General features: G+C 35.9%; 2 protein-coding genes across 3 annotated transcripts; both read left to right on the top strand.

The window, feature by feature from the left end:
- The first annotated feature begins 450 nt into the window (after window positions 1–450).
- LOC105128278 (F-box only protein 8-like) lies at window positions 451–1,871 on the top strand. The gene is given in 3 exon segments (XM_011029876.1): window positions 451–466; window positions 587–631; window positions 634–1,871. Coding segments are annotated over 3 exon segments (1,299 nt in total).
- Window positions 1,872–7,280: 5,409 nt separating this feature from the next.
- LOC105126158 (PPR containing protein) lies at window positions 7,281–13,859 on the top strand. 2 transcript variants are annotated; one of them, XM_011026942.1, is made up of 9 exons: window positions 7,281–7,383; window positions 7,536–7,717; window positions 7,874–7,997; window positions 8,118–8,459; window positions 8,638–8,800; window positions 10,351–10,462; window positions 10,813–10,869; window positions 11,957–12,220; window positions 13,616–13,859. In XM_011026942.1, exons 2-9 carry the CDS (start codon window positions 7,547–7,549, stop codon window positions 13,715–13,717), a joined length of 1,335 nt encoding a protein of 444 aa, XP_011025244.1. In that variant the 5' UTR covers window positions 7,281–7,383; window positions 7,536–7,546; the 3' UTR covers window positions 13,718–13,859. The 2 variants fall into 2 exon arrangements, with proteins under 2 accessions (XP_011025244.1, XP_011025238.1); XM_011026936.1 differs by having other exon boundaries at window positions 10,813–10,878.
- The last annotated feature ends 799 nt before the right edge of the window (window positions 13,860–14,658 follow it).

The following is a 14,658-nucleotide window of genomic DNA, read 5'->3' as shown; positions in this document are numbered from 1 at the left end:
AAAAATCAATATATCGATAAAATATGAAAATATTATAATAATATTTTGGACAGTGATAGAAAAAAAGTTGAAAAAACATTAAATATATTTTTCTAAACTAAATATGAAGATACTAGCTTGAAAAACGAGAAAATCAATCCTTTAACCGAAGAAACTTTGCATTGAAATAATAAATCATAATTTATATTTATTAAAACTCAGTTTGCAATGAACAAACATGGATAAAATGATTTTTAATATATATATATATATATATATATATATATATATATATATATATATATATATATATATATATATTAAAATATATTTTTTTCATTTTTTAGAATTTACTCTTAACAGCCTACATCAAAGCGATAAAAGTTTTCATTTATTCTTTTTCAATAAAGAAACATCAAGTCTAAAAAAGAAAAAAAATAGAAGAAAAAATTAAAGTTGCAATTCTAATCCATGACGGATAATGAGAGTAAATCAAAGCTCTACCTGTTATAAATATATGGATGTATAGAGAGGGAAACACAATTAAGAGTCGAGAATAAATAAGAAGCAGATTGATCGCCATGGGCAATAGCATTAGCCAGATGAGAACATCGCCGGCGTCCTCACGAAAATCCATTAATTTTAATTGCCAGCAGATTCCGGACGACGTGATTCTTAATATCCTTACAAGACTCCCCGCTAAATCCGTTGTACGATTCAGGTGTGTATCCCGGACCTGGTGCTCCTTTACTCACGATCCTTTCTTTGCTAGCTTGCATCACGCTCGTTCTCTAACAAGGGATAATGGCAGTGCTCTCCTTCTTTCCTACCCTGACCCCTCATCCTCATCAACATCTTTCTCTTTTTTCGAACGCAAACAAGGGTTTCGCAACCTTCAAATCTCCAATGTCGACCAACAATGTACTCACCTCTCTGAAATCATTAGAGGCATTCTCTGCATACATGATCGCAGAAGCCATCTTGTTGACATATGTAATATCACCACTCAAGAGACTATAACCCTTCTACGGAGTACAAACATACAAATTAGGTCGGCTGCTGGTGTTGATTTCGATATTGTTTACGAACCTCGATATTCTTTCGGTTTCCATTCCTCTACAAGGGATTACAAAGTGCTTAATATTTGTAGCATCACTAGATACAAATTGCTAGTCAATCCTAACAATGGGTTGTCCACTCGGGAAGTTAGCCAGAGAACTGTGGAGTTCAAGATTTTCACTATAGGCTGCGACAGAGGCGCAGGTTCATGGAGAAAAATTGATCCTGGCTACCCTTATGATCAAGAACTTCATGGTCTATCAAGTGAAAGTGTCTGCGCTGATGGAGTTATATATTGGAGGCATAGAGTTTTCGACCAGGAAATTTTGCTCGCATTCGACCTTAAACAGGAGAAGTTCCAAATCATCCAAGTCCCAAAAGAAGCATTAGAATTTCATCTCATGAAACAAGTCAAAGGATGTCTAGTGCTAATGGGTCATGTAATTAGTGGTTATAATCGGAATAAAATTGTTCTGTGGATACTAGAGGATCGACTTAACCAAATCTGGATGAAGGAGAACGTTGTTTTCCCCTCACATAGCCCATGTCTGTGGCCTGTTGGCAGTTTCAAGACGGGGCTGATTTTGCTTGCGCAACATGGATACGCAGATCCGGCTGCATGGGCGGCATACTATTGTGACCTTGAGACAAAGAATTTATGCATGATTCAAGTCCCCGAGCTGAAGTCAGTTAAACTTCCTTGCGGTGAAGCTGGAAAACCTTCTGATGTTGTACTTACAGAGCATGCTGAGAATCTTTTGTCACTAACAAGTAAAGTGCACTCAAGCATGCAAGATGAGAAGGTTAAGCAATTTGCAGGATTTTTCTTTTGAACTACGCTTTGCTTGAGAGTTTGTATGTAAGATTCATTCTGTGCTTCACCCGAGTTAATTTCTTCAACATTTCGTTCCTTTTATAGATCATATAATTGATGTTTTATTCTTATCGTTTCCTTTCATACTCTTATTGTGCCATTGAAAGAGTCTTATCTACCACAGCATGTTAAAAGCCAATAAATTACTACCGCGATTTACTGCAACTATCAACGATAACAGTTGGCTGCATTGCGTTATACCAATCAATCAAACTGTTTTGGCTCACATCCATAGACCTGCCCGTGATTTTTTTTTTTAATGTTTCTTCTGGTTGCTTCAAACTCGGAAAGGGATAAATACGCTCATTTTGGACAATTTGATTGGTACTGCATCAGCTAATTGACTCCGAGGATGGCACCTAAGCTAGTTTTGTCATGCCAAATACATCAGAAAATGTGCTGAAGGCTGTATAGATGTGAATCAACCCTGCTCTAGTCAACCACCATAACCAGATAAAGAAAATCTGACACCGTAAATTTAGCAGCTCAGACCGAAGTAAAAAGCCATTGAACGTACTTCTGAATGCTACCAACATGTTGAATATGCTTTTCTTCAAATTTATTTCTCCTCACTTTAAGAAAAAGAAAAAGAAGGAAAACAATTGCATTGCAAGCTGTTTCTAAAAAGGCAGTGATGTTTGAAAGCTGCCACTGATCATGAGATCCTAAATTATTGTCAGCCAGAACTCCTGCAGCATCCACTTCAGCTGCCGTGCATTGAAACCTTTTCCCTTGCCTAATGGGTAAAAGATGGTCAAATAAAACTCTAAAAAAATTTAAGCAGAAGTCAGTAAACCATAGGCATCAAAGCATTCTCATTACATACATGCACAAGTATGATGACACGTGTGTGTTAAAAAATTAATTGGTACGGACAACGATGTGCCCACAATCGATTTAAGCTAGTTTTGGGTTCTGAATTTTGAACAAAGATATCTTAAAACTCCTATAAAACTGGAGCTATGAATGAATTGATGCCTTGCATGAATCAACAGAGCTGCTACCACCAGGCCATGGAAAAATACAACAATACCGAAACATCTGAAGACAGCCAGACTAGGCTATGTATCATTATAACTCCTAATAAGGTAAAATTACAGACAGCAGGCATGAGAACACAGTGTGGAGATATAAAGCTGCAATGAGTTTCTGCGCCTTACCTTTTCACAGAGTATATGTGCTGCAATTCCCTTCCATCTCAACAACGATTCCTTTTCAGCTGGACAGCAGAAAGTCATCAATGCATGCACAAAAACACAATTTTCATTGTTTTGCTAATGGATCCATAACTTGTACCCTGCATTCATCACCTCAACAATCAACATTTTCCAACCAAATCCTTGAAATAACCTCCAACCATTAATTATTGCCATACTTTTTATCATGAAAAACCTATAATTTATCATCAGTATTGAAAAGATTTTAAGAAGCATTAATTATCATAATCTATGGCACAAATACAAAGCTGACACTATTTTTGAAGGAATCAGCTTGGGATACGCAACTCTTTGGTGAGCAACTTGATCATATGAAGGCATGCTACATTCTCAGACAAAAAGATTTTGGACAGAGAACTCTAGAACTTAATTTAAAGTCAGTTCCTTTAGAAGTAGCTATTGAGGGAAATGATTATTTTATTATCCTGAAGTGGCCTTTGCGGGATAGAATATGTTCTTAGCCTGTTTATGGTGCTAAATCTGAGGTTTTTAGAGTTCTTTAGCTGTTTAGTAGCCATTCAACAGAGCTGGAAAGCCTTTTATCATGATTTTCTTTTTTTTTTTTGTTTTCACTTTACAGACGGTCTATTCTTTCTTAAAATATTTCAGTCAAATTTTTTCTTATGAATTTTTTCTACATTTAGTGATGTAAATTGAGAACCGACCAGCTTCCATAAAATAATTGATTGAGTTCAAGTAAAATACAAAGAAAAATAAGATATTATAAGCGTCAACTTTGGTTCAACCGTTTCCATTTCTGGGTAGTTTAATCGAAGTTCATGACATAATCTTTATTTTTTCACTTTATCTCTGTAGTTTCAAAAATTACAAAAAATATCTTAAACTTTATATATTTATAATTATGCCTAAAAAATCAATTTTTTTTTAAAAATTACTATTATATTTCATTTAATAATTAAAGAACCATTAATATATCAAAATAATAAAAATACCACTAAATATTTTGGCAAACACTTCATATGCCAACTTTAATAACCTACCCTTTAACTGTCTTCCCCACTCCTCTATTTATTTTTGTTTTTTTTTTAAATTATAAAAATTTAAATTAATTTATGTATATCTTAATTAATTTTTTAAAATTTTAAAATTAATAATTATATAAATCTCCAATGATTTTAAAATTTATAACACGTAATCTCTAAAAAAGAAAACAGTTCAGCTCTAACCTTTTATTTCACATTCCTCTGCTCTTGTTTGCTATGGTGGTTCATTCAACTGTGATAGCTGTGGCCTTCAAGGAAATGGATTTAGCTACCATTGCAACACCTGTGATTTTGTTGTACACATGATGTGTGCCACAAATCCAATCTCACCCTCAACAGCTTAACCTTGACTTTTATCCTCTTTACCAAACCAGAGGCTTCTCTTGTGATACTTGTCACAACCCAGCTGCAAACTGAATATCCACAGGCCTCTCTCCAGTCGTGGTGGCACAATCCACAACCCATCGCCGTCACCACTGCTCAAGTCGCCACCGGTGCCTCCTCCACAAACACCCACGCAGCAACAGCCTCCATTTGTTTAGAAGGAGAGAATTTTAATTATGAAGCGAGGAGTGGTAAATCTAAGAGAGAACGATTTATATATGTGGCGGGCTAAAGCATGATGATTTAATTGAAAAAACATCTGTTTTAATCTGTGATCGATTTAGTTTCTGTTAAGGGTAAATCTATGGTCAGGGAATTTTCCCATTATATTAATTGCTATATATAATGCTTCCTCTGTTGCAACTGAAAACCTGAAGAATCCTCAATTTACCACTCACCTCCAAAGTAACGTTTGGGAAGTCTTGAATCAGGCATCAATGCCACGAGTTTTCTTCTACCAGCCGCCATAACGCTATAAGCAGGAAACTCTTTTAACGTATTAGCATTTGCAAGAGCTCAGGAAGCCACATTGAACTCAGACAAACAGCATCAAATACCATGTCTGCGGAGCTACCCATCCAATCAAAGGTGCTGTTCTTTAACTTGAGGGGTTAGCTCAACTGGTCTGACTGTAGATTTGCTCTTAAAGATCGGACATTAGAAACTGAATAATTTCGGTTGCCATGGATTGGACCTTTCTCCACCAATTCATCTTGCATTTCAACAGCTTCATCAATATTTCCTAGCTCATAATACTTTCTCAATAGACGAAAACAGAGAATCTCATCAGGAATGATACCCTTTCCAATCATCCCAGCAAGAAACTTTCTTTCTTGCTGCACTTGGCCACATTGTGACAACCCCCAAATCAGGGCAGTGCATGTGTGCAGATCAAGTTCTATACCCATTTCCATCATCTTGATTCGCATGTTCAATGCTTCTTGAAAGTTGCCATGCTTCAAATTCCCATCTATTATCACAGTATAAGCAATTTTATTTGGAATCGTATTTTTATCTTGCATTTCATCAAACAGCTTCTTCGCAGCTCCAATACAATTATTTTTACAAAGACCATCAAGAAGAGCCGTATAGACTGCAACATTGGGTTGCAAATCAAAGTCTGGCATCCTACCGAAGTAATAAATTGCCTCTTGAACGAAACCCCTTTTGCACAAACCATCAATTAATGCACAAAATGTCACAACTGTAGCCTCAATTCCCTAGTCCCACTTTTTTTCTAGCAGATTGATAGCTTCCATGTGATTCCCTGCCTTAAAGTAAGCATCCATTAGTGTTGTATATATGACAGGGCTGACACCTATACCACACTTCTTCATTTCATTCATTATAATCTTGCGTTTATCAAGCTTACTTCCACTGCAAAGACCCCAAATGATGGTTCCGCAAAGCAATATGTCTGGTTTGATGCCTTTCCCCCTCATTTAATCGAATAACTCCATGGCTTTATCGACACTCCTAACCTTAATATGCCCATGAATACGGGCGGTATAAGCTTGCAGGTTAGAGGTTGCCCTAGCTTTCCCCATTTCCCTAAATAGCTCCTGGTTCCTTCATCCTCCCTTCCTCACAAAGGCCATCCAGTAAAGTTGTGTATGTAAAAATGTTCAAGTCAACATGTTCCTGCGTCATCTCATTAGTCAGCCTGAACGCTTCACTTTGATTACCAGCTGTACACTTTGCTTCAATCAAAGAACTATATGTGAATTCATTTGGTAACAAACCGACACGTCTCATATCCACAAAAAAAATTAATTGCCATCTGCATCACTCCCTCCTTGCATAAAGCATCAATTAATGTGCTATTAGTTATCACATTTGGTTTCAAATCTTTATCCTTCATCTCATGGAAAAACTCAGAAGCTTTAGGCATCCCTTCAAATTTACAGAAAGAGTTAATCAAGGCATTGTAGATTATTACATCAGGTTCACAAACCACAAACTTCATTTCTTCAAACAAGCAAACCGATTCATCCAGCAACCCAGTCTTTCCATATCCATCAATAAGTGAGTTATATATGACAATATCTGGAGTTAATAAACCCATCATTTTCATTTGTTCAAACAAGCTTTCAGCAGTCAGCAAATCCCCTTGTATGCACACATGACCTATCACAATATTATACGTAAATACCTTTGGGGCAATCCCAGGCCCCACCATATTCCTAAAGAACTTGCACGATAAGTCCCCTTCTCCTGTCTTCGACAGCCTATGCAAAAAGGCATTACAAGGCCGTACCTTTGGGAAAACCCTAAATCTGGTCATCCTCAAGCATACCTAAACACTGAACAAAGCATAAAAAACACCAAACCCTGGAACACAAACATTCCTCGTGGCCCATAAAACTTCAAACACATCAAAAGCCGGCAAAGCCTGGCTGGATGAAACCAATTCCTTGAGAATATTATTTGCATCAAAGTACATTCTGGCATAAAACAAAAGGTGCACTAATGTACAATAGGATTAGGTAGCGTGGCGAAACCCAGCTTGGGTTAAATTGCGTCAATTGGACCCCGACCTGTATTTTTAACCAATTGAGTCCTCAATGCATCTAAGAATCCTCAATTATATCCTTCTTTCAACACATATGCCTATTTTTTTTCTCATTTAGGTCCCCAATTTATACACATCTTTAGGCATATTTGTCAATAGAAGGGTCTAATTGAGAATTACTTGAAAAGTGGGGACTCGATTGTTAGAAAGCAAATGTCCGGGATTCACTCAAGAAAAAAATTACAAAATTTGAGGTCATCCAGAGTCCAACAAAACCTAGCGGTTTGGAAGCAGGTGCGGAGATCGGAGAGAGGCTTGGACACTTTGTTTTCTCGCAGTCTCACTCCCTCTCAGGTATGTCTATCTCTCTCAGTCTGTATAGCCGTTAAAAAAACTTCCTCTTCTCCAAACCAAAATAAAAGAAAAGAAAAGGAAATATTGTCTCCTGCGTGCTCTCCCGCTAATTATCCTTCTAGTCTCTAACACAAATAGCTTCTTCAATTCAGTGGTAAAATTAATGGGGAGTAGGGTTCCAGTGCAGCACTGCAACCTGAGATCAGCTGGATCCTTCATTGCCACCAACTCTCTCCATGATCTCAACACCGTCGATTCTCGTCCCTCTAACCTCGATTCCATGTCCGCAGACGCCGATCATACCTTGAACGCAGACGATGATTCCGATGCTGTTGTAAGTCAACACCGCTCTCACTCTCTTTCTGTTTTATCTCTTCTCATCGATCCATACTCTTATTATTATTTCTAAATAGAGAGTCATTTTTTCTTTGTTTGAGAAGCTAAACTTATGTGGTGAATAATGAATTCCACGTAATTTTGGTCTTTCCAGGACTGCATTCATGATTCCTATAGCAATTCCTTACCACTTCACAGTGTAGGGGTCGAAGAAGATCACACTAGCCTTGAGAACACTGGGTCTTCTGGAGGTGCATACGATATATTGACATTTGATGGTAAGTGCATTTCTGAATTAAACCATTCACACTTCATTTTCAAGTATTCTTGTTTACAATTGGGTTTCACACTTCATTTTCAAGTATTCTTGTTTACAATTTGATTTCATTTCCAAGCAGATGTTTCACCTATCGAATCTGCAAGAGCAAGATTTTTGCAAATAATTGTGGATCACTTTATTAGTGACCATGTGATTGAAGTGGCTGATAATGAGTCAGAGTATGCTGCTCAACCGGGACAGGATAAACTAACTAAGAGGAAATCTGGAGATATGCAATATGAAGGTGATCCGAGGTTCGCTTTGCCGTTGATGTATGTTGCTAATTTGTATGAAACTCTAGTGAATGATGTGAATATGAGATTGGCTTCTTTGAATGGTGTTCGTGATAAGACCATTGGAGTAGCCCTTGAAGCAGCTGGTGGTTTGTATAGAAGAATGGCCAAGAAATTTCCCAAAAAAGGTATTAAAACGTTCTTCTTCTTCACGAGCCTTTTTAGTTGACCAACTTAACTGTTTTATCTGTGAATTACCATAAAACGAATTGATCTGATTCTTTTTCAAAGTATATGGAATGTTTAGGGATAAGGAGATTCCAAGATGTAGAAGTTAATGGTTTCTGATTATTCTATTTGCTGAAGGTTCTTGTATATTTAAAAGAAGAGAATTGGCAACTTCTCTTGAAACAAGGACCAGATTTCCAGAATTAGTAATACAAGAAGAGAAGAGAGTTCGCTTCGTGGTGGTCAATGGTTTAGATATAGTCGAGAAACCAAGTAGTATGCCTATTGTAGATGCTGAGTGGTAAGTTGGGCTATTTAACTGCTCATAGAATTCAATCTCATGGCTACTTTGCTGCACTATTTTCATTCTTTGATTCCTATTCTTTGCCAGTACTATGAAGTGATTTTCCATAGTTATTGCATGATATCTGAATTTGATAGAGAATGAAGCGCAACAATGGGAATTAATATTTATTTATTTAGAAATTATAATAGTGTATGACTGTTCTAGATTATTATTATTTAGGAATATTAGTTTTTATTGTGTAGTGGTTAAATTAGAATTTTAGTTTTTTTTATTCAATTAAGACTTGTTAGGTTTTTCTATTTTATATGGTTGGTGCATATAATGAAGCACCTGAAATTGTTGAATAATATAAAATAAATGGAGCTTTTTCTTTCAAGATCATGTCTCTCTCTCTTGTATTTCTTCTCCAAGATCGAGGGTGTCTCTTTTGGTTTGGTCCCCTCAAGATTGAGTGTCTCTCTCTTTTCGGTGATTTTGGTTTTGATTCCCACATCAATTCTCGTGTTTTGTTGATTTTCTTCATTTGCTGTAATTCTGAATCACTCTTGCATATCCTTGTTATGTGGATCAAGAGTTGAGTTCAAGCCAAATGGACATTGATTTAGATGCACAATGAAAGGCCAATTATTGTATCTCCAAACAAATCAACGTTTGTATCTTGGGGAATGCAAGGATTTAGGGCCACAAGGAGAGGCTATATCGGAATTTTTATTCAAAGTGTGCTCTGAAAAAGCCTGAATGTATTGGAAAGATAACACTTTGATAGAGAAGCTAAAAATGGTTCCCACAGCTTCGTTACACAGACATTGCTTCCACTAAGCAAAGAGCTTCATTTTTAAGATACAATTATTAGCTTGATATTTATGTCCTGAAATAAAAGGAGATTCTATGAAAAGATCATACTTTTACTTATTTGGAGAAAGAAATGAAAGTGATTATTTATCTTCTAGTGTTGTGGAACCATCAAGTATAATTTCATACTTAATGTACGAGCTGTCTTATATAGAATTGAATGTTGAAATTATCTGTCTAAAACTGGCAGAATTACCAAGTTGGAATTATAGGGGGTTTAGCTATCATCACGCAGAAACCACTGACAGGAACCTTTAATGGGAAACTCAAATAAAGAAATTTGCTGCCAGGTCAGAAACCAATTCTATGTAATCCCCCAATTTCTCTGAGGCCTTCTTGAGAGAACATTTTTTGTTGCATGATTGATATGATCCAGATTGAAGAACAGATCCATAATGCAAGAACAGATTAAATTATCATGTGTCTTTTGATTTTAACTGCTTACCGGAATATATGGATCGTCAATTATCCATCTTACAAACGGTTCCATTTAGGATCAAGGAACCTGTTAAACTGAGTGAAGTTCACCAGGAGACTATATAGGTTGCTGTATTCAGTATTAAAAGTTCAAGGGGTAAATGAAATTCCTTGAACAGTTTTTTTTTTTTTTTTTGAAAAATGAATGAAAAATTTAGGATGGCGATGAAGTTTGCAGCATTTTTGGCTCTCTGACTATGATGCTCATATGACAGGTTTAGACGATTGACAGGTCGGATTGAAGTTGCTGTCTCTGCTCAAGATTATAAATTCTACTCCCCAAGGCACAAGTTTAGGCGTGTTTTGTCTAATATTCCTGGTTTGGCTGTAAGTTTGAGTCCCTGCTATGCTAGCAAGATTTGATCTACCCTATTTTCAGATGTGGATCTAGCTTGGAGCACTTTTGATGGCATAATAATTTGATAAAGGAATAAGGAACCTTTTTTTTGTTCTTTTTTCTTTTTTTAAAAAAAGGCATTACTTAAACGATGTCAATTAGGTCCATCATCTTCCTATTATGATGGTTGACATAATTTGGTTTGCCGCATTACATATGAAAAATTTATTCACTGGATTGTGTGAGCACATAATGGCAGATTTATTTAACTGTATGCATAATCACTTCCTTGATCCTATATTTGAAGGTGAATGTCACAATCGTATATTTATATTTTCAGACACTTCCTACAGAAGATAATTCTTCAACAATGACTACTGCACAAGGATTCCGATCTGTAAGTGAAGTATGAGTCAGCTCCTTTTTTGCAATTACTGTGAGTTGTCTTCTATGCAGGGTTGTAATTGTTTTGGTTGTCTATCAGGTAAATGTATATGTACACAGGCCTTAATCAGGAGTCCGAAAGTACTCAGCTATGACATATCACATTTCAAAAACCTTTTATTGTTTTCCTTTTCTTTTTTAACCGCTCTTGGAAATTACTACCATGAAGAAGTCAAAATCAGGATACTCTCTACTATCTAGGATTGGTAGGAGGTCTTCAAAATCCTAGTAATAGCATTCTGTAGTTAATGTAGAATAACTTCTCTGTGCAGGTATAAATAACTAACCCATGACAGATTTTTGTCACAAAGTATGAAAGGAAAAAAAAAAAAGATGCATGTCTTCTCTACCTATCCATTAAATACATTAAGTCCGTTAAAGCTTAGATAGGAGGTACCAAGCAGGTTCCTTACATGTGCTAACCAAGAGGATACTTGTGATGGTTAGTTAAAGCTCTGCTTAGATAGGAGTTTACAAGGAGGTTGCTTACATGTGCTAACCAAGAGGGATACTTGTGATGGTTACTTAAAGCTGCTAACTAGCCAGAGATTTTTTTGATAGTAGGTTATTGCTATCTCCCAAATTCTACTTTGAATCTCATTGTGCTGTCTTAATTTACAACTGAACCACATGCTTGAAGCTTCCTTTGATTCTCTGTGTTGAGCATGGTACCTGGCAACGTTACATTTTTGCATCACAATCTATTGCCAGAATCATTATGCTGATGGTATTGTTTGCCAGAATTAACTTTTGACTTCTTAATGCATTTAATGCTTTGTTACAAGAGTTTTATGGCGGGCCAGCAACAAGGCTGTTACAGACATGGAAGACTTCTTTCTTTCAGTTTTAGTTTCTCTAACATTCACAAGGAGGGAAAATGCAATAAAAAATGTCACCCCCTTATCTGACACGTCTCACTTTCACATTCTTTGTTTGCCATTCTGCTAACATATAAGATTCCTCATATGAACTGCACTTGTAAATAAACTATATTGTGGGAATTTTTGTGCACATATTTTCTCGCCTTTCAATTTTTGCAGCCACAAAACGAGCAGCAGACTCCTTCGAAGCATCATGTGCAACTGTTGTCACATCAACCTCAGTTTCACCCAATAAACCAGAACCATCATCAAGAAGTTCATCAAAGTCAACATGCAACCCAATTTTCTCAAAATCATCAATGTGGGCCACCTTCACACATGCCTGAAATTGCTCATGCTACCCAGTCTCCAACCATTCCTCAGCACATGGTCTACTTGCAGCCCCTCGCAGGAGGCCATGTTGGAGGGCGCTTGCATTCAATGGTGAGGTTTCTTTGCTAGGACTTCCTCTTCTATTTCAATTAATGATATAGTAAATACAAGTTTGAGAAAATGCCATGCCAAGTCCTTATTTTAATTAAAAATAGCCTATTATTGCTGACATGTGTTCCTACGTTATTGACAGTCCTTTTTTTAATTGTAGTCGTACAGGTAGGGTTCCTAACACTCTGGAATAGTTGTATCCTTCATTAGTTTTGCATGAAGTGGCTCTTGATGCCGTCAATCTATAACACTCCTGTTAGCAAGTACAACTAGTTTTTCTGTTGCACTATACAATGCTCCTACTTCATAACCTAAATAAAATAATCTCAGCTCTCCGGTTTGCTGACTATTCTTCTCCTGATGAATTAAATATCGCTAACAGTCTAATTTAATCATGTCTATGAGTATGCATTCTCAAGCATGGAATGCCACCGGGAAAGGTGAAATTCTATTTCTGCATTTTGCTTGATAATGTTGAAGATTTCACTTGTACATCAGTCCTAAAACCAGTGCAAGATTTCTTTATGACGATGTGATTTCCTGGTATCATTGGTGTAGCTTGGGTTTATAAATGCATGCTGGATGATTTTCTAGGAAGAAAATAACGGTTCCGTCACAAAATTTAGGACTAAAAGGGACACCCTTAACAAAGCGTCAACCATTTTGTCACCATATAAATTTATAACGAAAATTTTTTGCATAATGAGATGCGTTTTTAGATTCTGGTTCTCAATGCTGACAAATTCAATTTATTTTTTTGTCGGTCAAATATCTAGTTATATGATTGGTTTTTTTTTTTTTTTTACACATAAATCCGTTTATAATTGGGTAAGAATAGGGTATTGCACCAAGCAATCATAGCTTCGGTCTTTTCTTCTTCTCCTTCCTAATCTTATTCCTTGGTGGTTATAGCATGTACAGCGTAGTCAGCATCCTGAAATGTACATATTCTCTCGTGAACGCATGTTGTAGGAATTGCAACCTGCCACAATTTATAGTAAATAAGATTGGTGCTTCATCTTTATGAGCATAATCCGTTTAGTCATTCTGTATATCTTTTCCCTTTTCATTTGCTTGTCAATCTCTTCCTCGCTTGGAAGTTGGAACCCCTCGTTCCCGTGGAATGAATCCATGCAAAGGCAAGATCTGATGATCCAAATTCTTCTGGAAAAACCCAGACAAAGCTAACTGGTACCTCTGATGGAAATTGTTCCTGAGGCATTAACTGTTATTATTTAGTGGGGATAAGATGTTATTCTTTTCTTTTCTTTTTAATATTTCCATCTCTTTTTCTTTGTGCATTATGCCATATAAATAGTTGAAAAGTGCGTTTAAGTTTTACGTAGAAGTTAGAACATGACAGTAGTGTGTTTATTAACCTTTTCCAAACTGCAGCCTACGAGTCCACCGAAGTATTGTGATGAATGTGGAGCTCCATATCTAAGAGAAACCTCCAAGTTCTGTTCCGAATGTGGTACGAAGAGGCTAGGAACATGAAACTATGGTAAAAAACATCCTTTTCTGATCCTATGATATACTCATCTCCGCCATTGTAAAATTGTTGGTGCTTGATACGAGTTGACTGTTAACTTTTTTTAAAATATCTAAACTTCCCTTTTCAAGTATTTTTGTTTTTTTAGGAGTTGAGATTGAAAAATTGACTAGAAATGAAGGGCATTTTAGAAGAAATAAAAAAAAACAATTAAATTATCTAGGAAAATTAAGAGTTAGATTAAGTACAACCACCTATGAAAAGCACAAGGATTCGGTGCTGGGATCTTCTAAAAAATTAAAATAAAATAAACTGATTATTTCATAAAAAGCACAGAGATAAGATAGGAAAATGATTTTTTTCTGAATTCATCATTCAGTTGTAATGCTGCTTAAGAGATAATCTCCAACAAAAAACTAACACGCAAATAATAGAAGATTTACTGATTTCTATTTATATTCTCCATTTGATTTTGGGTTCATCGTTGTTTTCGTATATGTCACTTTCTCATCAATAATACGTTCATTTGTTGAATGTTCAAAACTGAAACATTAGTTATAAGCCTAAAATTCAGATTAATCACAATGTACTGTGCCGTCTAGATGTTGGTTAAACCGTTATTCAGATTTTTCTTTTCTTTTCCAAAAAATTGCAATATCTTGCATATAATTGCAGCCTTTTTCTAGACGTACTTGCAAAAAATTTAAAATAATAAAATATCTCTTTATTGTTTTTTTTTTAATTATTATTTTTAAATATTAAAAACGAAAGGTGAAAACTCGTAACAAGTTTTCACAATATAAATAAATAAAAACTCGTAACACAATTTCCAAGTTCTTTATTGAAGAATCGGATCAAGCTTAAAGGGTCAAAAGATGAGTTTTTTTTTAAAAAAAATTGAACAGTGAGAAAAAATATTTTGAGAGCCAGCAAAGTTGAACAAAAA

The sequence above is a fragment of the Populus euphratica genome, unplaced genomic scaffold, assembly GCF_000495115.2.
Source record: "Populus euphratica unplaced genomic scaffold, PopEup_1.0 scaffold1.1, whole genome shotgun sequence".
NCBI lineage: Eukaryota > Viridiplantae > Streptophyta > Magnoliopsida > Malpighiales > Salicaceae > Populus > Populus euphratica.
This window is presented reverse-complemented; position numbering and strand designations above follow the sequence as displayed.

Coding starts and splice junctions, on each gene's coding strand:
- LOC105126158 (XM_011026936.1), top strand. CDS start 7,547: ATGGGGAGTAGGGTTCCAGTGCAGCACTGCAACCTGAGATCAGCTGGA. Junction 7,718..7,873: donor ACGATGATTCCGATGCTGTT/GTAAGTCAACAC, acceptor TGGTCTTTCCAG/GACTGCATTCATGATTCCTA. Junction 10,463..10,812: donor CTAATATTCCTGGTTTGGCT/GTAAGTTTGAGT, acceptor TTATATTTTCAG/ACACTTCCTACAGAAGATAA.